The 25,349-nt window shown below is 42.9% G+C and overlaps 1 protein-coding gene across 4 annotated transcripts in view; it reads left to right on the top strand.

The window, feature by feature from the left end:
- Positions 1–24,865, top strand: part of col12a1a (collagen, type XII, alpha 1a) — a 54,378-nt gene extending 29,513 nt beyond the window's left edge. For 3 of the 4 annotated variants that reach the window (XM_069662178.1, XM_069662177.1, XM_069662180.1), the window contains 35 exons: positions 16–145; positions 335–474; positions 582–711; positions 2,514–2,656; positions 4,011–4,140; positions 4,268–4,410; positions 4,541–4,670; positions 5,267–5,386; positions 5,482–5,631; positions 5,763–5,879; positions 5,990–6,142; positions 6,264–6,338; positions 6,441–6,580; positions 6,719–6,842; positions 6,949–7,092; positions 7,354–7,518; positions 7,621–7,659; positions 7,789–7,927; positions 8,599–8,741; positions 9,213–9,322; positions 15,334–15,492; positions 15,733–15,810; positions 16,594–16,680; positions 17,132–17,185; positions 17,538–17,633; positions 17,920–17,973; positions 18,933–18,986; positions 19,246–19,299; positions 19,900–19,971; positions 20,071–20,106; positions 20,208–20,274; positions 20,356–20,538; positions 20,696–20,773; positions 21,913–22,083; positions 24,010–24,865. In XM_069662178.1, the coding sequence (XP_069518279.1) occupies positions 16–145; positions 335–474; positions 582–711; positions 2,514–2,656; positions 4,011–4,140; positions 4,268–4,410; positions 4,541–4,670; positions 5,267–5,386; positions 5,482–5,631; positions 5,763–5,879; positions 5,990–6,142; positions 6,264–6,338; positions 6,441–6,580; positions 6,719–6,842; positions 6,949–7,092; positions 7,354–7,518; positions 7,621–7,659; positions 7,789–7,927; positions 8,599–8,741; positions 9,213–9,322; positions 15,334–15,492; positions 15,733–15,810; positions 16,594–16,680; positions 17,132–17,185; positions 17,538–17,633; positions 17,920–17,973; positions 18,933–18,986; positions 19,246–19,299; positions 19,900–19,971; positions 20,071–20,106; positions 20,208–20,274; positions 20,356–20,538; positions 20,696–20,773; positions 21,913–22,083; positions 24,010–24,158 (3,957 nt within the window). In that variant the 3' untranslated portion in view covers positions 24,159–24,865. Of the gene's footprint in view, positions 1–15; positions 146–334; positions 475–581; positions 712–2,513; positions 2,657–4,010; positions 4,141–4,267; positions 4,411–4,540; positions 4,671–5,266; positions 5,387–5,481; positions 5,632–5,762; positions 5,880–5,989; positions 6,143–6,263; positions 6,339–6,440; positions 6,581–6,718; positions 6,843–6,948; positions 7,093–7,353; positions 7,519–7,620; positions 7,660–7,788; positions 7,928–8,598; positions 8,742–9,212; positions 9,323–15,333; positions 15,493–15,732; positions 15,811–16,593; positions 16,681–17,131; positions 17,186–17,537; positions 17,634–17,919; positions 17,974–18,932; positions 18,987–19,245; positions 19,300–19,899; positions 19,972–20,070; positions 20,107–20,207; positions 20,275–20,355; positions 20,539–20,695; positions 20,774–21,912; positions 22,084–23,129 lie in introns of all 4 variants that reach the window. The other variant, XM_069662179.1, reaches the window with a different exon arrangement.
- The last annotated feature ends 484 nt before the right edge of the window (positions 24,866–25,349 follow it).

Raw genomic sequence — 25,349 nt, 5'->3', positions numbered from 1 at the left:
TTCATTCCCAAATAGACCCAGGTTGGGGGGAAGAAAACCACTGTCCTGCTTCCCAAGCTGACCCCTGACACTGAATACTCCATCACTGTGGTGGCCTCCTACGCCAGAGGAGTCAGCAAGGAGCTTAATGGCCTTGGAAAGACCAGTAAGTTGTCCTCTACTTTTGTGCTCCCAAATATAAGGTGACACCAATATTAAGTGTCTGACGTTATCATGGTTTAATGTGTTTCTTATTGATTTAGACCTTATGGGCACTTATTGAATATGACTGTTCAGTAACAGTGTTTGAGATAAATGTGCAGTAATAAGTCATCATGTCTCTATCTTATTCCAGAGCCTTTGGGTGGTGTTCAAAACCTTCAAGTAACTGACCCCACTACTAGCACCCTTAATGTCCAATGGGAGGCTGCTGAGGGCAACGTGCGTCAGTACAGGATCTTCTATGTCCCTGCAGCTGGAGGAGAAGAAGAGATGGTAAGCTTGTGCATTAGAGCACGTTGCTTAAAATGTATCCACAATAAAGCCTTATCTGCGGTGGCCAGAGCCCAACCTGATGTACAACTTGTTATAATTCCCTCCAGGCCCAGGTATCAGGCAGCACTTACAACACTGTGCTGAAGAACCTGCAGTCTGACACTGTCTACACCGTAACTGTGGCTCCCGTCTACCCCGCTGGAGAGGGTCTACGCATGTCTGAGAATGGCAAAACATGTAAGCACTGCATGCATGTAATCACAAGTTACAATGGTGATTCCTGCAGGGAAGTTCAGGAGTACTAACAACCTTGTAGGACAGCTTTAAGGGTTTAGAATAGCTCAAGCTGAATGAGAGGAGGAACTCTGAGAATGACATCCTGCATGACTGCTGTGGGACTTTTTTCCCCAAGTCAGGAATCCTTCATGTCTGTCCAGAGTGAACTTATTGGCCTTAGTTGTTGGCTTACTCTTTCTGTATGTCACAAACCTTAAATAAAGCAGTCATTTGCTTCAAAATGACGTCCAAACTCTGTAAGCTAAGCCCTAGTGATCAAATGCCAAGTTTCTCAATGGGTGATAAAATGCACACATAATTTACACCATGCAAATGTAACATCAAACTTAGCATAAATTCCCATTGTTAAGCTCATTCAGCTTTGTTTGAACTTCATCGAACAACAGAGACTTTCCAGTTTCTCCCACAATTTCAGACCACCGATCTCTGCTGGTAATGAGTCAGCATTTTGTGGGGTGATTGCGTAGGAAGGAATTCCTCCGGGTTGGCAGGATTATAATGGTGTCTCCTCTCTCTTTACCGTAATATTGTCCATTTATAGGGTGGAATGAAGGGTAGTGGTCAGGATAATAGTGGGTCTGGGGAATGGGGGAGGGGATTTATTGAGTAATTGGCTCTCCTTTGGGAAAAAGAAACAGAAGGGGGGGTTAGAAATGAATGGAGAGCATTATACGTTTTATGGCTCTCAGCTCACTTGGCTAAGGTCGTGCTCCATTCCTGCCACTGTTACCCCAATTTTCCCTTTTGTACCAATAGTCCCTCATGTTCTGTGGCTTCTCCCTAGACCTGTTAACCAAACTCTTATACAGTATGTACAGTATTACGGCAACAAATCCTTTTACTGCTAACCTTGTAACTTCAGTGCCTCTGTAGAAAACGGTGTCATCTCCGGTCAAGCAGCACTACCTCCTTTATTCTCCCCTGTTCATCCAATTTAAGGAAGAACCGCTCCAGCTATTTCAGCTTCCTTAGCTAGTCACTGACTGTTAATTGCGCCTTTAAATTCAAAGCAGCTTTCTAGTCAACAGGCTTTGGTGTGTGAAACTTTAAAGTACGGAAGCTCGCTCACTGTGTTTAGCCCACTGTGTTTTTTCCCCTGCATTTATTGGCTTATTATGGGGTGCGGCACAAAGCCTCTACACATCTGCTCTGGTTTCTTTTAAAGGCGAGCTTCACACAGGGCTGCATATACGCCTTGTGTATCCTTTTCATTAACCTTTAGGGCACTCACAGGAAGTGTCCTGTTGATAGCAGTATTGTTAAATAGCGTCTTAAACGTGTCTCTGTTGGTTGCTGGGCAGCATTGTTTCCATTTTATTGAAATGTTCTCATGTAGTCATTGGACTCGTCCGTCCACAAAGCTAGTCTGGACCATGTTCATTTAAACACGTTCAAACACCCCACATGAAACTACAGAAGGTAAAGCTTTAACGTTACTGAAGCACAAATACCAAAAGAAGTATCCTCTAATTTACTGACCTCTGTCCATTCCCCATTTACCTGTCAGTACCTGTCTACCAATCTCTCTGTTTTTCCCTCCTCTGCCTCTCTTTCCATCTGTCCTCACAATCTGTACAAACCACTTGAATTGCTGCCCTTTAACCTCCCTCTGTCAACACTCTTTACTCCGAACCATCTTCCTCTCATCACTCTTTGTGATTTAACTTACCCTGACCATCACCCTAACCTCTTTCTTTGTTACCTCTGTCTCTACCTATTATCAAACATTCCTGGCTCGGCAGTGGAGCGCAGCCCTGTCAAGAACATCCAGGTTTTCAACCCGACGACCAACACCTTGAATGTCCGCTGGGAGCCTGCCACAGGCCCCGTCCAGCAGTACCGGGTGGTCTACTCTCCTCTAACTGGCGCGAGGCCCGCTGAGTCGGTGAGTTTCCAACCACTGTGTGGGAAGAAGTGTAGTATAGCACATATGCACGCAAAGAAAGAACATTTACAAAGATGTTAAACTACACTCAAATGCATCTTTATTCTTTAAGCTCAGCCAATCAGTGATCATTGTAACAGCCTCTTCCTTAAGTTTAAATAGACAACATTAGTCTGTTCACCAAATGGTCCATGTGAGTGTTTTTTAATGCATACATGTGGGCAGTTACTGACAGCTGAATTCTTCTCTCTCACTAACTGCAAAAGGTTTTAACCACGACTGCGTTCATTAAAGCAGAAATCCTTACAATGCACCTCCTAGTCTTAGCACGATATGTGGCATCTGGCACCAGTGTGCCCACATCGTCACGTGCAAAAGATTTCTGGGTGGTTTAAAGAATCCACAAGCAACTTTTGAAGTGTTACTTGCACCATAAGTTCTCTCTGCAGCATCTGCACCAAAGATTGCACCATTAAGAACAGTTTCTTCTTTGGGACTCAGTTTACATCGGCTTTGAAGAGCGAGGCACACTCTGGTTTATTGATTGAGAGGTGCTCTCTGCTGTTAGCCCTGTTTCTTAGCACTTTTATGGCAGGCTCAGGCCTCTTTCCATGGCTAGATCCAATGATATGCGTCAGTGGCAATGTGGTCTTTCTCAGCCAGCACCATCAAATTTAACACCAGCTGGAGATTTGTAGCACGAATTACCAGCTTTACCGGTGTCGCCTGTGATATTATTCTTACACCGAGACTCTCAACACTTCAGTACATCTTTAAACCAGGAGAGAGCCGACTCAAAGAACTGCAAGCCAGGACAGTGCTGTTGCATTTTCACGTGACATGAAGAGACAGTAAGCAGATTCACCCATTTGCTCCTCTAACACTCACATACTTTACTCGCTCGCAGAGGTTATCACCAGGCCAGAGCCCTCCAGGAGCACTTAACGTACTCTGGCCAAATAACAATTACAGAAAGAGAGAGTGAGGGGGAGGCTGGGTCCCTATGTAATCAGCTGTCGTCACTGTCAGACTGGGTTAAACATTGGTGCCGGCTGTCAAACTTCAAAGGATTACTTGGCTCTTCCTTTCACTTAGTGCTGACAGCAGAGGGTTGTTGAGTAAAAGGAAGGTGTTGTAGGGAGTGAACAACACGAGCAGCTGTCAGAAAAGAGGCGAAAGGTTTTTGTTTGTGTATGTGCAGAGCGGGGGGTTTGCATCATGTCTGTGCGCCCCTACACAACTGCTAACGTTTAAATAAACACATTTACTCCTATCTGTAGTGATCCTGTTAGGAATAAAGTCTTTACATGCTGATATAAAACTGATTGCTGATGTGTTCTGTGTCTCTGCTCAGGTCTTGGTACCAGGGACCACCACTACGGCTCTGCTGCAGCAGCTGCTCCCAAACACCGATTACAATGTTGGAGTTGTTGCTCTGTACAGCGATGGCGAAGGACCCAGCATCAGTGATGATGGGAAGACATGTAAGAACCTGGGTTTAAAGACAGTCAGTGACAGACAGACAGTAACTTTTCAAGCAATCAACAATGTGACACAAAGAGATGTTTGGAATGTAAATCACAAAGCAGCTATTTTTTCTTCTCCGCTCAGTGCCCCGCAGTGGCCCGAGGAACATGCGTGTATACGACCCAACCACCAGCACTCTCTCTGTGAGCTGGGAACACGCTGAAGGTCCTGTCATGCAGTACCGCATCACTTACGCTCAGACCACAGGAGACCCCATTGAGGAATTTGTAAGCATGTTTACGATTCCACATAATTCCACTGTTTAAGTTATAATACAAACCACTGCACCCACTAATATGATGCTGATTTCTTCTTTTATTAATCCCTTTGTTCATGTGGTATCTCTCATGTCTTTAGACTACAGTACCAGGGAACAGAAACAATGTGGTCCTGCAGAACCTGGATCCAGACACTCCCTATAATATCAAAGTGACAGCCATCTATAATGATGGACCAGGAGGAGAGCTAGAAGGAGATGGACGCACAGGTATAAACTCTAAAATCTCTTCAGTCCATGTGTGCATTTTTAACGCTAAGATCATCTGATTGCATGAAACTAAGCATACTGACAGACACGATCAAAGGAAATATTGTAGCACCGCACACCAGGGAAGGTACTCCATAGCAGATAATCTAAATAGATTGATCCACTGATTAGGATCCTTAATCACTGCAGCAAAAGTGGAATAACTGAAATTCTTGACTTGTCATCAAGGCCAAAAGAACCATGAGTCTTGCCGGAGAGTTATGAACTGGCCGTACTCCAGAGAGGGAAATTGCTTGCCTGCAGTTCTGGCCAGTGTCTTGCCTAATTTAGTTTCTCAAACAAAAGAAGCCTATTACATATCATGATCACACTCACTGCTTGAGGCAGCTTAAGTTTTTTTTTTTTTTTCAAATTTCTCTGATGTGGTTGAATTTATCATCCGATTGATGAAATGTAAGATGCATTAATCTTAATCCAAAAGCTATAATACGCCATAATAAGGGAATTACCCTGCTGATTATTCACCGACACTTAAATCACTCGTTCCCATTGCAATGTAGCCAAACACGTGTTGACTGTGCTGTCCTGTCTTGCAGTGGGTATGCTCGGCCCCAGGAATCTTCGTGTGTCTGACGAGTGGTACACGCGCTTCAGGGTGTCCTGGGACGCCGCCCCTTCCAGAGTTAATGGATACAATCTCCTTTACAGGCCTGAGGGTATGGATGTGTTCTTACGAGGATAAAATAGTGATAAAATATGTATTTTTATTATATTCTTCATCAAGTAACAACATTTTATTTTCTCCTTTCAGGCTCCAATGATGAGTTTTTGGAGGTGATGGTTGGAGACGTTACCTCACACCAACTGCCTAACCTGAAACCTGGAACCACCTATGACCTGCAGGTGCTGGCACAGTACAACACAGGCCTCAGTGCACCACTGATTGGACAAGGCACCACATGTAAGTTGATGGTGCTATTATGTTTGATTGACAGGTTTATCTGTGCAAAATTAAATGGATTTTTGTAGTTTTCACTGCCAGATGTTGTTGTGAAAGAACAGTATGTACTAAGTCTACTGCTTTCCCTTCAGTGTACCTGAATGTGACAGACCTGACCACCTACAATGTTGGCTATGACTCATTCTGCCTCAGATGGGCCCCTCACAGAGCTGCAACCTCCTACAGGCTCAAAGTGAATCCTTTTGACAGTAAGTGCTGTAGTCTATCAAACACTATAAATGTCATGTTGAATTAGACTTTGAATTTATTAGATAATGGCAACTTAAACCTGTCTTATCTGGATTTTCTTCTCCTTTAGCCTCCAAGAGCGGAGCTCAGGAGATCACCGTCAGAGGATCTGAGAGCTCTCACTGCTTTGATGGCTTGACTCCTGACACTCTGTACAACGCCACAGTTTACGCTCAAACCCCCAACCTGGAGGGACCTGGAGTCAGCGTTAAGGAGAGAACATGTAAGATAAGAAACTCAATGCTCGGTTAATTCTAACTAATGAGAGTGCAGCACTCATCGGTTAAAGCCAAAGGAGCCTCCAATTTATTTAGCATTTGAATTTCTGTTTTGTCTTCATGCAGTGGTCAAACCCACAGAGGTGCCAACTGAGCCCCCCACCCCACCTGCTCCAGTAACAGTCCCGCCTGCGCTGGATGGTGAGGAGAGCTTTGACATTAGCTTCTGTTCTCTTAAGTGATAAATCTTACGGCTTAGCTGAGATCAGGCTTTTCATTAACATCATTGTTCCTGCTCTGCAGTGTGCAAAGGTGCCAAGGCAGACCTGGTCTTCCTGATCGATGGTTCCTGGAGTATTGGAGATGAGAGCTTCATCAAGGTGATCCAGTTTGTCACAAGCATGACTGGAGCCTTCGATGTCATCAGTCCGAAAGGCATGCAGGTCAGAATAAACCTTGGTGCTATCTATCTTCTGTTTATTTTCCGAACATTTTCTTAAGATCTTATGTAATGTTCGAAAGATGTCTTTGCTATTTCTTATGTGTTTTGTGATATATAATATCATTTGTTTTCTGTTTAGGTTTCATTTGTCCAGTACAGCGACGACGCCAAGACTGAGTTCAAGCTAAACACCTACCATGACAAGGGAATAGTGTTGTCAGCTTTGCAGACTGTGCGCTACAGAGGAGGCAACACAAAGACAGGTACACCTCTGAGTGTTATCTTCTTTATCTTTACATGGAGAAGGTGGCTTTTCTGGATTTCGTGTTCTCCGGGCATCTCTCATTCTCCTCCTCCTCCTTCATCCAGGCATATCTCTGAAGCATGTCTATGAGAAGGTTTTCACCTCCGACAGCGGCATGAGGAGGAACGTCCCCAAGGTGCTGGTGGTGGTCACAGATGGACGCTCCCAGGACGATGTGAAGAAGACTGCAGAAAAGCTGCAGCACTCTGGTATGTGTGAAATTATAAATCGTTCCCATGTGTGTTTTGGTTTTGTGTTGCATGAACAGTGCATACTGTATGGAGCGGAGCTGTTTCGGATTATCCTAATTCCTGTTTCGCATCCAAACTTCGATTTCCTTCATCGGAGCCAAAGTTTGTGGCTGATTTTATAAACTGTTTAATAATCCCAACAGCGGCGAAACTGCCTGTGGTTATTGGAAGCCTAACAATGGTCTTTGTGTTTAATGTGTGTGTGTTTTGTCCCCACAGGCTACAGTGTGTTTGTGGTCGGAGTGGCCGATGTGGACATGTCAGAGTTGAGACTTATCGGCAGCAAGCCCAGTGAGAGACATGTGTTTGTTGTGGACGACTATGACGCGTTTGCCAAGATCCAGGACAACCTGATCACCTTTATCTGTGAAACAGCCACTTCCAGTAAGGCAGATCATAATATATCATTAACACATGACTAAAGTAAATGATATCGCTTATTGCTTTTGTTTTTACAAACCTTTACAATTTTCTGTCCTGTTACAGCTTGTCCTCTGATCTACATCAATGGGTTCACAACACCTGGTGAGTGTACAGCATCACAATACACAGTAACTTATCTCTACAGGCCTTGTTTGCGTGATCAAAACTATGTTTCAAGAAGGTCTCTCTTTTTCCATTGTGTCAACATGGCTCCGTTTTCTCTACCCTCAGGCTTCAGGATGCTGGAGGCTTTCAACATCACCGACCGGACGTTCGCTGGCATGAATGGTGTGTCCATGGAGCCGGGCTCCTTCAACAGCTACATCGCCTACAGATTGCACAAGGATTCCTTCATAAACCAGCCCACCAAGTAAGAGATGAGGCTGAAAAGGATTTGTGTGTGTCAAACAGAGGAAGTGGGATTCTCACTGTATGCATGTTCCCAGCCTATTGGTCTTATCTCTTGTGCACTATAACCCTGCCCAGCCCACAGTCATTATTTATAATAGCCCCTGCAGTCTGAGGGGATTCCCAAGTGCCTATTTTTTTGTTGCAACTGGTTGAAAAAGAGCTTCTAAGAGGAATCAAATAATTTGGTTAAAGAATTCAAAAATCCCTTCCTCCCACCTGTTTCTTAATAATATAATGACCACAGAAATAACCCCTGGGTCAAGAGCTTTGTCTCTTCCCTGTGCCTCATTTAAGAGGCCTTAGGCAACTACAAAGTATCTAAATCTCCTCAGCATACTCTGTTAATATGTGTAAAATGATGCGTATTCCTTGTGAGTGGGAACAGCCGTTGACTTAATGCGCATAAATGAGAGCACTTTGAACTGCAGCAAGGAAGAGGGGACAGAAAATAATTCCAATATGTGGACAATTTCTGCAAGGCCGGAGGGAAAACTGGCAATAATTTACAGGTTCTGAGGCCTGTGTGACAAACTGAATGCTGTGTCATAGAAGCAAGATGTTAAGGTCTTAATATATATTTCTAAAATGCGGAGTCATGACTCATGAAATGTATGTTTTTCACACTAACAGGGAGATCCATCCCGATGGTCTTCCCCCATCCTACACCATCATCCTGCTCTTCCGCCTGCTGCCCGACACACCCTCTGAACCTTTTGATATCTGGCAGATTTCCGACAAGAACAACAACCCCGAGGTCGGGGTCACCGTCAACCGTAAGCCTCCCATCCTGTTTTGGCCCTCAGCTGGAGGGGAAAGCTGCTATAGCTGACCCAAAATATACACAGCTGTGCACTTTAGCTGCCTTCTTTCTCACTCTGTTTTAATTTACAAAAAGCCGAATTTAATTGAGCTTCCTCTGATATGATATGCAGCACAAATAAGGTAACAGAAGCACACAGAACTAAATATGACTGACTTTGATCCTCTGCTCTGATTATATTTTGTAGTTGTCTTGACTTTTTGATAGCTTCAAGAAGGCATCATTTTTAAATAAGTATCTTTTACAAATTTGCACACATGGTCAATGCATGCAAATAATTACAGGCAAAGCCCTAATCCCTACAAGCCTTCTCTTCATCCTTCTTCTCTACAACCATGTGTTCTCCATAGTCCTGTCTGTGCTTTGCGTGCCACCCCATCGTAACACGCTGTCACGGATTCATCAAAGGCTCTTCTCCTTTCAGCTTCCAGCAAAACAATCGCCTTCTACAACAAGGACACCCGAGGAGAGATTCAGAAAGCCACGTTTAACGAGGCCCAAGTGAAGCAGGTTTTCCATGGCAGCTTCCACAAGGTAAACACAATGCATGATTCTTACAGAGAGGAGCGCGATGCTCACCACATAGTGATGTCTTTAAAGTCGGGCTTTAATAGGACAGACTTTGAGTCCTTTGTGGTTACATGTTGCTGATTTATCTTGTTAGATCTTATTTCAGTCAGAGTTTTGTTTTCATTCTTTTAACTTCTTTCAGAGATATTGTTTTAAATCATTTAACATGTCTCGGGGCGACTTTTATGCTTAATTAAAGTTGGCTGACATTTTAACAGGACAAACAGCCACTGCTATGTAGCTGTTTCATGTTACCTGTCAGAACGTCCCTGCTCTCTATCTTAGAGTGTCGCTGCTGCTGTCAAAGTGAACAGTAAACTTTTCCTGTGGGCAGTTAATTTGATAAATGGGTGGTAGAAGCTATAAATACATTTCAGGAGAGGTTGGAGGGAAATTCTAATACCTCAGGGACCCAGAGTAGTTGTTAAACTAATTGTTAAAGTTAACGCTTAGGGTCTGATCGCATCTAGACCAAAGACTATCCTGGAAGTAGTTAGGTTGATTCCAAGCCAGTCTAATCCCATCTGCATTACAGGGTACTGGATTGAATTTTATTTTATTTATTGTGATAATATTTATAATTGTTCTCCAGTCTTTTACTTCTACACCAATCTCGGATCCCATTGGCTATAGTCTGACGACGATATAGCCTCTGGGGACAACGGTGAACATGCCGGGCATGTAGCCGGCGGTTAGCGATAAAAGACTTCCAGTTAAGACTTCCTTAACGTGTGCTGCATTGTTTCCAGAAAAAGAAACCTTTTTCTTTGCCGAAATTTCGACATCATGATGCAGATTAGTAAAAAGTCAAAATGAAGCTTTTTCAGGTCTGTCCTCAAGAAGAGAAGAAGACTTTTAAAATGCTCGTTTGTTGAATGGAGGTCGGATCGATCTGATACATTTGAGGAAGTTGGGAAATCTGAACGGCTTTTGTGACGCCGTCTCAGGGAATTTATCTCAAGTTGAATTTTTGATCTAGAACGGATTGTTAGCTGTTAGCATGTAGACGTCTGTTTATAGAGATTAATAAGAAGCTAAATCACCATCAGATGACGCTGATGGGAGCTGGGATGTCATTACGGCGCATTACGTTCCGCCTGCTTTTGCTCTCCATACGGACTGTTTTTCCTGCATATGGTGCAGCCTGCTGATGCATGACTGGTCAATATTACTCAAAACCAGAACACTTGTCATCCCTAAAATCCACGTCCCTGTCTGCAGTATCTACATTTCTATGTAGAATCTGTAGATAGAAATTACTTCTGCACTAAAACAAAAGTTGGAAGACACATTAATATAATGAATTCCTGAAATTGATAAATCAAAATTTCTCATTTCTACAGATCTCATACTGGAACTCAAAATCATCTCTTATTAGACTTCCCTTGCCTTGTAATCTCCCATCTCTCTCTTAGTTTGTAACACAAACAGATTTCTAATACAGTATAGTTTTGAGTCCATCATGACAAATGTTTATGATGTCATCAAGGTTTATCTTACACTTGGCTACCTTTCATAGTCACAGAGGACTATACACAGTTGGACAGCTGTGTCCATCCTACAAAACTAAACTTTGTGAAAAATTGTTGCAGTGTCCCTTTAAACGTTTGCTTCAGTTATTATATTAGAAGGTATAACACTTGCAATATGTAATAAGGAAACTTTGCGGTTGTGGGAGCACTTTGGCAATTTTTAAAGCACACATTATTGGCTGAAAAATGCAAGCATGGCGAGCGATGGATTAAAAAGTTGAATCCAGATGTTTCCGATGTCATTTTCTTGACTCTGAAATGTATTCATCCATCCACACTGCCTTTTATGTAAGAAATGAAGAGTTCCCTCCTTTAGGCTAACGCTTATTGAAATAATTATTCACATCAAATACTCCACTCAACATCATACTTTCATCTTACTTAATAACAATAACCACCCACAGTGGTGTTATTGTTTTGATTCTTTGTTTCTTTTCAGTGGTCTAAGCCCGACATTAACCCCACATGCTAACCTTATAACTGTGATACACAGCAGTGATAGATTATGGAGTCTCTTGCGGCCGCAGCAAGAGGTAAAAAGAGACATCAAATGCATTTAAGTCCAACTCCAAACAGCAGCAAAAAAAAAAACATCCTCTGTTATGTTCCACCACCGTGGGGTGCAGAGACTAGAACAATGGAGGACAGTATATTTTCATACCGAGCTGGAATAACTTAAGATGTTAGATTCATCGCTGGTGGAAAAACGACTGGTTCCAATGTACTCAAAGTCACGTCCAATTGCACTGAGTCTGTTCCCAAGGACAGCTTGTCCCCTCTTTAGAACAACAGTTTCTTTTCCCCCTGATACTAAGGTAATCAGAATGAATGAACCAGGGTCTTATCCAACATCAAAGTTCGCCCACTTCCTCATATTACAGAGTTTTTGAACAGGGGGCTGAAAGCGATATAACAGCCCCCAAGTCAGAGAGTACTGTAAGTGTCCTTTCAGTTTGACCATTAAGCATCTACACGATTAATTGCAGCTTAACTCCATGAATGAACAGAACCTTGGAAAATGTTGGGTCAGGACTTGAATGACATCACTGCTGGTCTAGTTGGACTGTAGCCTGATCTGTGTGTGTGCGTGTATATAAGTGTGTGTTCTCCCAGTTTGTGGCCTCAGTGGAGCCTGCAGTCTGACTGTGCACTGGGTGGCTAGTTTGTAGTGCAGTAGTTGTTCTTCAATGAGGTGCAGCGGTTTACCTAGCTACTTATTTACTGGTCTGCTGAGTAAGTGCCACTTCACACAGCTGTGGTGGTGTGTGTGTACATGTTGTCAGCGGTTTGCCAACACTTTATCCATGGCTATTACAGAGTGACCTCAGCGTTTTTGTGTGTGTGTGACTGTGTGTGTGTGGGTGTGTGTGTTTGGGTGCTCAAAGTGACCATTAGGGTTGTCACAAATGGCACTGTCCATGTGTGAGGAAAAACAAAACTTAACCCTAAATTATATGTTGATCTTTAGGTTTCAGATTAATGAGTTACAGCTCCAACAAAGGATTATTATTACATTTTTACAGATTCTATCCTCAATTAATTAATTTATTCTTTAGTCTATAAAATTTAAAGGGCCAGTTGGCCGATTTTCAACATCAGTCCGATCATGCTATTATGGGGAGCTAATGCTATTATGGTAGGAAAAAAATGCAGTTTCGCTCTTTGCCGTTAGAGGACACTATCCACTTCTACAATGGGCCCAGGAAAACCTGGCCTCCGCCAGATGACGCGTTTTACGTCATCTGGCGGAGGCCAGGGAGCTTGCTAAGCTACACTTCCTCAATCTAGGACGCCCACCTCCTCCATGTCTCGTTCAAAATCATCAGGTTTGAAATGTAGACTGCAGACCCAAATATTTTTTAGACGATCCACCAGTATATTCTCGTCGTATTTCGGATTCTGTTCCACTCTGAGCCGTTGCCTGCAGCGAAAACGGTAGTATTTCACTCCAGCGTCTCTCGCTGGGCTGTTCCTTTCAGAGTGAGGAGCGCAATGCACGCTGGGTGTTGTAAGAATGTAGAAGGGGCGAAACCACGAGCTGTTTGTAAAACTTTCTCCACAGCTATGGCGCCAATTTCAGATATTATCGCCTCGATTACAGAGAACACCAACAGTGGCTTTTTCCAGGGGCCGATTGCTCCTTTAAGCAAAAACAACAACTGGCCATCACATCTTCTCAAAGTCCATGGTTGCCTTTTTAAATGTCTTGTTTTTTCCAAACCAACAGTCCAAAACTCATATTCAGTTTAATATTTAAGACGCTTGTACTGTGAAACACTGACTTGACATATAATGCCACCATTTTCATATTTACTAGATGCTGCAAAATTAGAACGTTAAATCTTGTCTTTTTCCAGGCAGTGCCACATCATTTCAACCCAAACCTCAATTCTAATTTTGTGCAATCATTGATGCTAAATAATTTAATCCACAATTTTGGTTTGAACATCATAAATCTACATCTACCACACTACTTATTTTGGAGTGTTTGCAGATCTGGCTGGTTAGTAAAGAGTAACCCAGGCCGGAGAGGTTGTGTTCTCCTGCTCATGCTCCCAAACATGTGGGAAAGCTCTCAGAGATGACTTCAGCAGATGCTAGCCACTCACTAGCCCACTGGGGAATCCCCACCCACACTCCAGTCCGGAGTGGGAACCTTCCTGTTATAACTAAAGTGAAGAAGACTTTTTCCATGAGTCGCAGTGACTAGACTACATTGGTTAAGCTTGAACATGCACGTTGCTGTAGTCACCTAACAGCACACTGTGCTTTGCTCGAGGCTAAAAAACACTAAAACCTTGAACTCAGTCCTTCAAACTTTCCTGTCAGAGACTTTATTGTGGAGGCTTTGCCAATATACACAAACACTAATTAAGACAGAGAAGGAGGTGTTTGCCAAAATTTGCCTGAAAGCAATTATAAACTAATTTGTGACAAGCTTCTATTGGACATGAGGTTGCTTCGTTCTGTGACCTGTACAAGTAAACACACTGAAAGAAGAAACAGGAAATTATCTTCACAAAAAAGTCCTCATTGCATATTTGCATGTGCCAGATCAGACATGGAGGCATCCCAGTCTAAAAGTGATACAATGAATATGATCAGCCAATCTAATGGAGATTCTACACCGATTATGGGTCTAAATGAAAGCTAACTTTTTCTTGGAGGCGTTTTATGGAGAGCACTCACACCTGCTTATGAGTGCATGCATGAAATCAAGTCTCAGGATAATGAAACCAAGGAAAAGTTAAGACGGAGCCAAGAACGATAAAATCTAGTCTGATAGAAATCGTTGAGCTTTGTCAAGCGTTCTGGAGCCGAGACGTTGTCAGCCTGAAATGGCTCTCTGACTGTGGAGTGTTGACACAGTGAAGCACAGTGAAACCGTCTGCGTGAACAATTGGTGAATGAAAATTGCTCCTCTGTCATCGCTTCGCTGCTGTACGACTTTATCACGAGCATCGACAGAGCGAGCGGTGGTCACTAGAGTGCTGGTTCATCTGAGGCCTTATTTTCCAGTGGCTTGTGTTTTTGTGTGTTTACTTACTGGTCAGTGAGGTAATATATACATGCTCACTATTTGCCATCCCAATATATCATCCAAAGCTGTTTTGGTAAGCCCGTAGGCGCATCATGGTATAACGTCTCCATGCCAGGATCCCGGGATAAAAGACACCCCTCTCTCTTTGTGGTCACCAGATCCTTTTTTTTCTGTTGCCAAGGAAGTCAACTGTAATTTTGTGATTGGTTGCCAAGAACTGTGGTCTAGTCTGCGGTCGGTATGGCTTTGTAGAAATAAATGGTAGCTTGCTTTTCCTGACATAAAGAAAGCTTGTCTGAAAGAGTGAGGGAAAAGTATGGAAAATGTAGGACTTTTGATGGCACACCGCAAATGATATTGTTTCAAGATGTTGAGCAGGGTTCAAAATCTTTCACTCTGTCATCCTGTGTTGTTGTAAAATCACGGACTACAGCTTTAAATCTCTATTGAAATAACAGCAGTTGTATATTTGCCTTTTTTGAAGTCCATTCATCTTTAGAGGCATCAAACAGCAGCCCCCTGCCAAATCAGTAACCACGCTTGGGTAATATCAGAATCTACAATTAATGTGGTTCTGCAGAGACTAAACAATTCCCTGAATGTAGCAATTACATTAAACACAGTATCAGCATCTTTATATGCTTCAGACAACATGGTTTAAAGGGGTTCAGTGAGGTTGTGTCTGGCCTTATGGTTGCACTTTCTTAAATAAGTTCCCTTCTCTTAAAAAGGGCAATCATGCCACTTCCAAATAGAATTAACGCCAACCCAGCATTTCAAAAGCTCCAGATTTCTTACTACTCTGCCAAATGTTTGTGTTGCAACAAAGCCCCGCAGATGTGATGTATTAGGAAGACTGGTTTTGTTAATGATGCCCTCTCTCCATCCTCTCCCTCCTGCAGCTCCACATCACAGTCTCTCCAGAGAAAGTCAAGCTCAACGTGGACTGCCAAGAGGTGGCAGAGAAGCCCATCAAGGAGGCCAACAACATCACGCTGGACGGCTATGAAGTGCTTGGCAAGTTGGTCAAGTCTGGAGGCGGGAGGAGGCAGTCTGCGACAGTAAGTGAAAAAGACAAAAATTAGAAGGCTTAGAAAAAAACTTTCCAACGAATTAATATCGAAAACTTCTGCTGCGTTGATGCACAATTAATTTTAAAGTGCTCCCAGTGAGTGCAGCAGGGATCTATTTGTCTCTTTAAAGGAACTCATTGTTCATTTACAACTGTGCATTTTTCATCACTAATGAGAGCCATTTGTAACACCCCTGTTTTTTTTTTTTGCTCTTCTCCTGTTGTGTAGTTCCAACTCCAGATGTTCGATATTATCTGCAGCTTGAGCTGGATCAGCCGAGACAAATGCTGCGACCTGCCCGCCACAGTAAGAACAAGTGTCACTTTAGGAACGCCATCTGTGGCGATACTTCGGCAGATTTCTATCACATGTTTTGATGCACATGTAGGACCAGACGATTAATCTCTATGTTTAGAATAAACAGTAGAACCATTGCGATTGTATCTACTATATATACTGTACACTGCAGGCATATGCATGCATACCTCAAGGTTCATGCATGCTCGTATGTAGTCATTACTGATAACTAGATTGCTGTTTAATAAGAGAGTGCTGTAGCTGAGCTGACTAGAACCTTGTCTCCTGTGTAATTTGTGCTAATCGGCCTGTTGCCAGTATGATCCCCCGATTACATGCAAACAAGTTCTCCTTAGATCACAGAGCAGGCAATAAATCTCATTTGTTTTGATACACTATGATAAATACAGGATGCCTGCACATTTATCCAATTATGAGTAATTCATCTATAATTAGCATCAGATATTAATAAATCACATGAATGACTGCAGTGTTATACAACTCATATCCCAAAAAGAGAACAAAGTCTGCTGCTGTCACTGAGCACACAGACTGTGCAGGAGTTAATCACAAGCCACTGTTCCATCATGACCTCTGCTGGGTTTCTATACTGTCACTTCTTCTTCATCTCCGTGCAGAGTCAGACTCACAGTTTTGCCAGGATACTGTCGCACAGCTACATCAAGGATTTCCTTTTGTGCCCCTCGTATTCTGAAGTTTGCCAAGACATGGTCTTAATTATGAGTGGTTGAAGTGTACGTGTGTTTATTCCTCTTCTGTCTTCCTCTTCAGAGAGATGAGGCCAAGTGTCCGTCCCTGCCGCACTCCTGCACATGCACACAGGACAGCATTGGCCCTCAGGGGCCTCCTGGACCTTCGGTAAAGACATCCCTCCTTGTCTTCTGTGTCTTCACTCATACCTTTGTCTGTGCTCACCAGATGGCATCCATATTTTCATGATGATGAAAAAGCCATACTTTTCTCTGCTAGTGTTATAATGACTGCACAGCTATAATAAGCTACCTGCCATTTGCCTGGTAAACATTTTGACCTTAAGTCAACTGAGGATGGCCCTCGCACAGGGAGTGGTATTTTCTTTTCCTTCCGAGAGAGCCGTCGGGATCAGACCTGTGGCACGCTATGAATCGCGGGCTTAGGCAGAAGTGTCAAAAGATAAATGCCTGTCAGAAAAAGGTCTGCACTACGTATGCCTGGTAACCCTACTAAGCCCCTGCGAGGATTTCGTAGAGCCTGTTTTTTTTTTAAGTGCTTTTGGAATCCGCTCCTGATGTTACACTCACTCTGTGTTTCTGGCTCTTTGCTCTTCCAGGGAAGCCCAGGTTCTAAGGGACCAAGAGGAGATAGAGGAGAGCAGGGCAACGCTGTGAGTAACACCGTACATCAACTTAAGCACACACATGTCTCATATTTTTCTCTTCTTATTCTGTAACTTAAGCACACAAATTAATTGACCCCTTTCATAGCCAGTGAAGCTTGTTGACGCTAAATGATGCTAAATCCACACATGATGGTTCTTCAGCTACAGCTTTAAGCTAGCTTACATAATCACATCTGAGTTCAGTTATCCACTGTATATTGTTCCTCAGCGTGATTTAAAGGGGGCCTGTGTCAAGTACCATTAAGCCCCATTTCCAGTTTTAATGTTCATTCTCTGTTTTGCGTTTTTATTTTTGTAGCTATTAAAAGTCTTTTTTTTTGTCTGGGTAACGCTGTAGGGTTCGATGGGTCCACGGGGTGATCCAGGACTTCCAGGCGCAATGGGACCACCGGGTCCACAGGGCCCTAACGGACTGTCTCTACCCGGGGAACCTGTAAGTTAACATACACTACAAAAAGCCCACCGAGGGAAATAACAGTGAAATATTTGAGATTGTGAGAAATGTGTAGACCAGCGTCATTGTTGCAGATCCACCAGTTTTATAGCTAAAGCCACTTTAAACTCCCCTTTACCTCTAGCCGGGCAGAAAGCTAGAGCTTCTTTATTTTCCTACCTGCAGATGTTCTTGTCAAAACATGACATCAATCACATTTACAGTATAAAACAAGGACTAAAGCTTCTTTCAATTCTCTCCTTTCCTCTTCCTCCTGCACCTCCAGGGTCGCCAAGGACCAAAGGGAGATGCTGGAGACCAAGGCCTGGCTGGTCTGCAAGTAAGTCCTCCCCTCTCATTTTGTGGTTTATGAACAGGAAACAGGAGCGTATCCATAGAGAGCAGCGTTGCTACTGGAGCCTGGACTCAGTCCAAACAGCAAGATTGAAACCACAGTCAGAGTGGGAGGTTTACCATGCCATCCTCAAGGGAGACCCACACTCTCAATTCAGCATGTTGATTGACAAACAGTAGGAGGCCGGTGATGCAGTTAAATTATTATGGAGCCCAGACTCGTGTTACCAAAGGGGGAAACGGGGAATGGAACATGTTCTCTCCCAGCCTCGTAATTGAAGATGATCCTGACTTGGTTGAGACTAAAGGTCTGTCTGAAAATTGAGCATTTTTGATTCATAGAAGATGCCGTTCTGGGGACGTCTTGGATGAACATGAAAGTCAAATAAAACCAGACTCACCGAAAACATTTGCAGCTCTTATATCATATGTCCTTACTGTATATCACCACTTTGTCAAGTCAGGAGCAGATCCGAGTTCAAGCTAAACTGCTGTCACATCGCTGGGAAAACCTTTGGGTGGAAGGGCATTTCTGAGTGGGCTGGTATTACGTAGCCATCTCTTGGCCGAGCAAGCCATCATTCATCCAGATGAGATCATTCCGCCAACTCCCACCATTCAACAGGAGGAACATCACCAATGGTTATTCTGGCATCTGAATAAGAAAACTCTGACATGGGGGAAAAGTCCTATTCTATGAACTCCAGAGTGTACTGGCTAGGTATCTCCTCACAATAACACGTATTGTTCATCATGTGTCAACAGACGAAGAGAAAAATGTTCCAGTTTATAGTTACAAGATGATATATTATCTTTGGCTAAATAAGTGGGAAACTGCACCATTTTTTCCTGTAAGTTCTAGTGGAAGAGAGGCATCAGGGAGCTGTTTAAACGTGTTCTTCCTGATCATTAGCATTTGATTAAGTGTGTCTGCTTTTTTCCCAGGGTTCTCCCGGGCCACGTGGTCCTCTGGGCCCTGTTGGACCGAGCGGAGTGCGGGTAAGACCTACCTCCAGGCCTGCTTAGTGTACACACTGTGTTAAAAGCCTGCAAATGTATCCAACACTTAGTTAAGCTAATGTTTAGCATTTGATCACCCACTTAGCTCGGTGTATACAGCAGCACTGTTGTGTAACTGTTGTGTGAAGACAGATTCAAGGCTGAAACCAACATGAAGCCGTGACACTGATGTATTGCATGAACACGGGGTCCCCAGCGTGCTGTAACCCATGTGCGATTGTATGTTGTTTCTACATAGGGGCCACCAGGAAAGGAGGGACAATCTGGACCCAGAGGCCCCCCAGGACCCATGGTGAGTGTGTGTGTGTGTTTACATCTGAGTCTTTGTGTTGTGCAGGACAGAGCCAAATAAATACTCCTTGAAGCGTGCTTTTTCTCCTGATCGACCTGCAACAATTACTCCTCGGGCTCCACATTTGCATTCTGCTGGAACAGGGCATAAAAAAGAAGACTGTAGGCCCCCTTCACTGCTATAGGGATGGTGCATGCATCTCGTTTTCTTCTTCTGTGGTTTCAAGGAGGTCTGAATCTACTTAATCCAGCCATCACGCCAACAGGCAACATGCCAGTATGCAATTCACATGCACTATACCATCCTGAGTGCTCCAAGACCCATTAGCAGTTCCGTTGTCTGGTGTGTTTATACTTGTGTGCGTGCATCCTATCCCTGTTGGCTGTTGTGCACGTGTGTGTTTCCATCTCCTCTGTAGTGTTCTTGGCGGCTTGTGCCACAATCCCCCCCACCACCCCCTCGCACATGTCAAAGCATAGATCCCACCTTATAGCTTGTTACACAACAGTTAACAGGGTGCAGGAGTTAAACGTTGCAATTATGTTTACTGTGCGGTCATTTAAATTAAACACTGCTCTTTGTGTTTTCTCCTTTTTGCAGGGAAGCCCTGGAAATCCAGGTGTACCAGGAATTACTGGAAAACCAGGGAAACCAGGAGACACAGGAAACCCAGTACGTGCTGAATAACAAGACACAAACTGTGGTCACATGACAGCGTTATGGGAATGTTGAGGTTGCTGCTGTTTCTAACACTGTTCTTCTCATTAACAGGGAACTGTCGGCCTTAAAGGAGAGAAAGGAGAGAGGGTACGTGTTATGTTTTATGAAACTACCATACACAAGTTATCATACTTTACCAATACGATAATCAATGCCATGACTTCATGAAAATGTATTTTTTTCTTCAGGGAGATTTTGCGTCCCAGAACATGATGCGCTCCATTGCCAGACAAGTTTGCGAACAGCTTGTGAACAGTGAGCAAAACTTTTCTTCACCTTTACGAACTTTAAAGTCTTTAAAGAATAATCCAACTGATTGTCGTTCTTCTCTTGTAGGTCAGATGACCAGAATCGACATGATGCTTAACCAGATTCCTTCTGGATACCGTAGCAACTCTCCGGGGCCAACTGGTCCTCCTGGCCCTCCTGGCAACGAAGGATCCCGTGGAGAGCCTGGACAACAAGGTCGAACTGGTTTCCCCGGAAACCCAGGTTTACCTGGAAGTCAAGGAGAGAGAGGTAGTTTATCTCTCTTTTTCTGAATGTTTGGTAGCGTTACAAAGAATTGTATGACCTTGTGTCGTCTACATATGATTCCAGTTACCAATGCGGCATATATATGATCCTGAATCCCTGCGTTTGTGATTCTAACTCTAACTGTCTCTGGTTTATGTAGGTTTGCAAGGAGAGAAGGGCGAGAGGGGATCTCCAGGAACTGGTATCAGAGGACAAAGAGGCGCAAATGGGCCACAAGGTAACACATTGTTTTATTTTTCTCTCTTTTCTTGGTTAAAAAAGCCCAAATTTCCACATGAACATTGTTCTCCAGCAACCGTAGGCGGTCAGCTTGTCTCCCACTGTTGTCTTACGGCTTTCTCTGTACAATAAAACTGTTTCACAGTGACAGATTGTCCCCTGCCTTCACGGACCTTACAGGGACACTGAGTTCTCCCGTTAGTCCAATTAAAGTGACACATTCCAGCCAGAGGCTAAAATTTACCTACACTATGTGTCTCAGGCACCTTCGTTTGGGCAGCTGCTCCGCATAAATTCTTTGGAGAGACCCCAAACATATTCCCAATTCTTTCCTTTCTTAAAGTTTTATGCCTGGTGTATATTGAGCTTCTCCAAACACTGCTCACATTTCAGATTTTATACAGTCAATGGAAGGAATTTACGTCCATCATAAGGAGAGAATTTCTGTCTGGAGTTTAGACAATCTTGAATCAGTTTTCAGTCAAGGTCACGACTGTTTTATAAACAGTTGTTACAAATTGTTGTAATGTTGGTTTGTCAGTTTGAAGAAGACCATAGTCTTTTTTTAAACTGATATCAAATATGTTTCTGTAAAAAGCCACTTCAGAAGGTTTCCTGTCCCCAGGGAAATCATAGCAGAACAACAGGAACCTCTATTGATGTCTACCCCACAATACCAAACAGTGACAAGTCTGTTTCTGTGAATGAACTGAGACACAACTGAAGACCAGTGGGAGGAAGTCCACTCTGATGACTCACTTTTGTGTGTGTGTATTACATATGTGTGTGAGAATTGGATTGTGGTACAATGAGTTTTCTTTGATGGCTTCATTGACAACACATGGGCTCACTTAAGGGAGAGAAAGAGAGAGAGAGGGGGAAAATTCCATCCTGAGTTTTTACCGTCTAGACAGACGGGGCCGGGGGGCTAACTCCATGCAGCCCAGGAGTCTTTTTTTCTTGGTCAAGCTTTTTAATTGAGCCATTGAAAAATGTAAATTACAGTGCCGCGGCCCTGTGTTAGCCCCGCAATTTTCACTGAAGATTTACTGGTGATGTCAGCGGTGTTTTCTGTGTCGAGTTCCAGAGACTTCAGAGAAACTGGCCTTACTTACCTTCTCTCTCTACCTCTTGCAGGGCCACCAGGAGAGTCAAGAACAGGACCCCCTGGTCCTTCCGGCTCCGCTGGGGCTCGTGGCCCTCCTGGTCGCCAGGGTACTCCAGGGGTGAGGGGACCACCAGGACCCCCTGGTTATTGCGACTCCTCTCAGTGTGTTGGCATTCCTTACAATGGACAAGGATACACAGGTACACTCAACACTGTCTAGGGCCTGCATGGTAATACATTAGATTAAGACTAAGTGTATGCAGACTAATGACATTTGCTACTCTTCTTCTTTCTTTGACAATGTATGGAGATATTAAAGTCAGAGTGATGGTTTTTAAATATAAAGCAGTTAAAGCTTATTTACATGAAAAGTTGACTGACTGTTCAATAAGCCCCGCTCTTTAAACAGAGGGTACCTGATTTAAGATAGAGGTAGACAAAAGGAGGATTATTACTTCTACCCAGCATCAAATGAATTTTCTGACAGACGTAACTGTTGCTAGTATGCTTTCTCGGGACTCCTTAAAAGCACGATATTTCACCCAGATGGGTGTGGCTTTGCAGTACGTAACAGTGCATGCGTCGGCGAGCTCCTTGACCATCAGCCTTCTCAGTGCTAACTGATAGCAAGATAACTTTAGGTTAACAGGTTGCCTTTGAAACAAGCCTCGCATGCAAAGCACTAGGTAACCTTTGCCCCAAGTTACAATCAGGCGCGAGGCCTCCTGTAGGTTTAATCTCGGAGTAAGGGCAACGATTAGGTTAGTAAACAACTTTTTAGGTTACAGTTTTGCTAGCTTATCCGAAAACTGACGAGACGACCCGAATGCAAGCCAACGAGAATGCGCATCAGGCACACAACACTCCTGTGTGACGCAGGACATAAGGCACCGCCCAAGGGTTAAATGCATTGTTTTAAGGGAGTCCCATGTTTTCTCAGCCATAGCTAGCAAAATAATTAAGCTAATATTAGCTCCAAAAGTTATTTGTTTGGCTAACCAAAACCAGAATTCTGTGAAATGTTCTTGTAAACATGCACTTAAAGGACAGGTTGGATTAAAGGGTTCGGTGAGCAGTCGGTTAGGAGCCTCTCTATTTCAATACCTCCATACATTTGAAAAATAATTTTATAACTGGCATGTAACATTCTAGCTAGTGGTGAATGATGACTTGCATTAAATCAAATAAGATGCTTACAACTTTGTTCCACAGAGAAAAACTCACACCCTCTTTGAACTATTTTCAGGTTTGGCATAATAAACCTTCTAAGTCACCTGTGCCGCTTACACTTTGACGTCCCATTTCTGAGATGTTTGCCCGTTTGCTATGGGGCATGTAAGGATAATCACCATGGACATAATTATTGAACATTATAAAACACAAACATTACGAAAGCCAATAAACAGAGCGGAGCGGACAGGCACTAACATCATCTCACAGCTACGAGCTACATGATGGCAACCTGCTGGCCTGTTTGCATCTTGAACCACAAACCGGTGGTGGGGAAAAAAAACAAAGACTGAGCATTTCTACAAAGGAAGGAGCATGTACAAATACCACCCATAAAACAAGTACTAACAAAGGGGATTTCATAATTGAAAGCAATGTTAATGTAGAGGTCATGTGTGTAAATAAAACTAATTTTTGTGCCTTGTAAATGATGTATGAATCAGGACATTTCACTAAAAATCAAGTTAACATCTGTATTGAGCTTGTGCCTCATAACCCGCTGCTTACTTACCACCAGCATAACCTCCGTTTATGGCGCCTTAAGTGACTCAAACAGCTCTAGTCCAGACTGAAGCATGTTCCATTTGTACTTTTAATCATCATGTTTTGTACGCTGACCACACCGGTGCTAAATGTTGCTCTCTTGCCTTTTCCATGTGTCCATTGTAGTATGAGCTGGTTATTTTACTACGTCTTATTATCCAGTAACTTGATGGATTTATTGTAAATTTCATCGCAGCATTTGAAAGTGTTTTTATTTACCTTTTTTTTCTGTACTTAAGGAAGTTTGACACAGGGAACTTTCTGTAATTTCATAGTGCAATATATTTCAAATTGTGCATTTAAAAAGTTGGAGAACCATTTTTTCTGATTGGCCATCCCAAATATTTTTCTAGCCAACCGCTACCCACCTGAACCCGAGGTAGTGTCTATACCCGAGGAGCCTGCTGGAGAGTTTGAGACAATACAATCACCCGGTTACACACGAAACCTACGAGGAAAGAGATCACTACCACAAGACAAAACAGAGAGGCTAGCGTCATAGCTGAGCTCTCAGAAAGTGTAATATTGAAATGACGTCCGTGATCATTTACATGAGGATTTTCAGAACAAGTACTTATATGGGTTTGATACCCCTGGCTTTAGTGAACATATATTTTCTGACATGAAAAAGTTTAGCAAGATGAATGCAGACCTTCATGTTCATTCATCACAAACCTGTGTGCTTGCTAAGTGTTCCATTTAAGTGTCTGCTTGTAATATAACTGCAAGTGTTTATCGGACTCCAATGTATAATGCACTAATCATGTGAAAACCAGCAGGACGTACAGTATGTATATGAACATTTTCAGACCACCCACGTTGTTGTTGTCAAACTTCAGTATGTAAAGCTGTTTCAGATCCTCCAAAGGTAAAAAAAAGTGACGATTAATTTGATCCCCAAAGATTTTTCATTGTGTTTTTTTTTTGCCTGTTAACCAAATGATAATCTGACTTATTGTAACAAACTAAACTTGTTTTTCTTTTGTTTGTTACCCAAGGTGGAATTGCATGTTTGTGTTGTATATTTACTGAGGAAGTCAGAATATAGTTGTTGTTTTCTATCAGTGCAGTTTGGATTTGGTTGCAAGACTATGGACATAGAATTGCTTTTCTCATGTTTTAACTGCACATTTTGTGAATTCCACACAGCCTTATTTTCTTATTTATTTCTGAAACAGAAGAGGCATTTTTCAATAAAACTACTGAAAATGTAGAATCTGTGTCAGATTTCCACTCATTTTGCTGATCATCCCTTAAAGGGGCCATATCTTTTAAATGGATATTCTCATATTTTGCATGGGTTCCGCATTTTTGGGTGTTATTGTTCACAGTGAAAACTGTGTTTTTCCAGAATTACATGTTTAAAAAGGTAGCCTCTGAAATGGACCGTTCAGAACAGCTGCAGGTTTCTGCAAGTTCATCAAAGTGCTGTACAACCAAACATAAAAGTCATAAAAACAACACAATAAAACACTAAGACCAATTAAAAGACAACAGGACAATAAAATAGTAAAAAGCGTTATGACCAATAATAACGGAAACAGACTAAGAATAATAAAAAGGTAGGCCTAACTCTCATGGAGAGCCTAAAGCCAAGGGATTAAAGTGCGTTTTTGAGGTTTGATTTAAAAACAGGCAGGGTGGAGGACAGCCGGACATGTGGAGGAAGAGCGTTCCAGAGCTTTGGAGCTGC

This window comes from Semicossyphus pulcher, unplaced genomic scaffold (assembly GCF_022749685.1).
Source record: "Semicossyphus pulcher isolate SPU_LCO1_2020_fin unplaced genomic scaffold, fSemPul1.0.p SCAF_14, whole genome shotgun sequence".
In the NCBI taxonomy this organism is placed as follows: Eukaryota; Metazoa; Chordata; class Actinopteri; order Labriformes; family Labridae; genus Semicossyphus; species Semicossyphus pulcher.
Note: the sequence above shows the minus strand (reverse complement) of the source record. Positions and strands in the feature narration are given on the sequence as shown.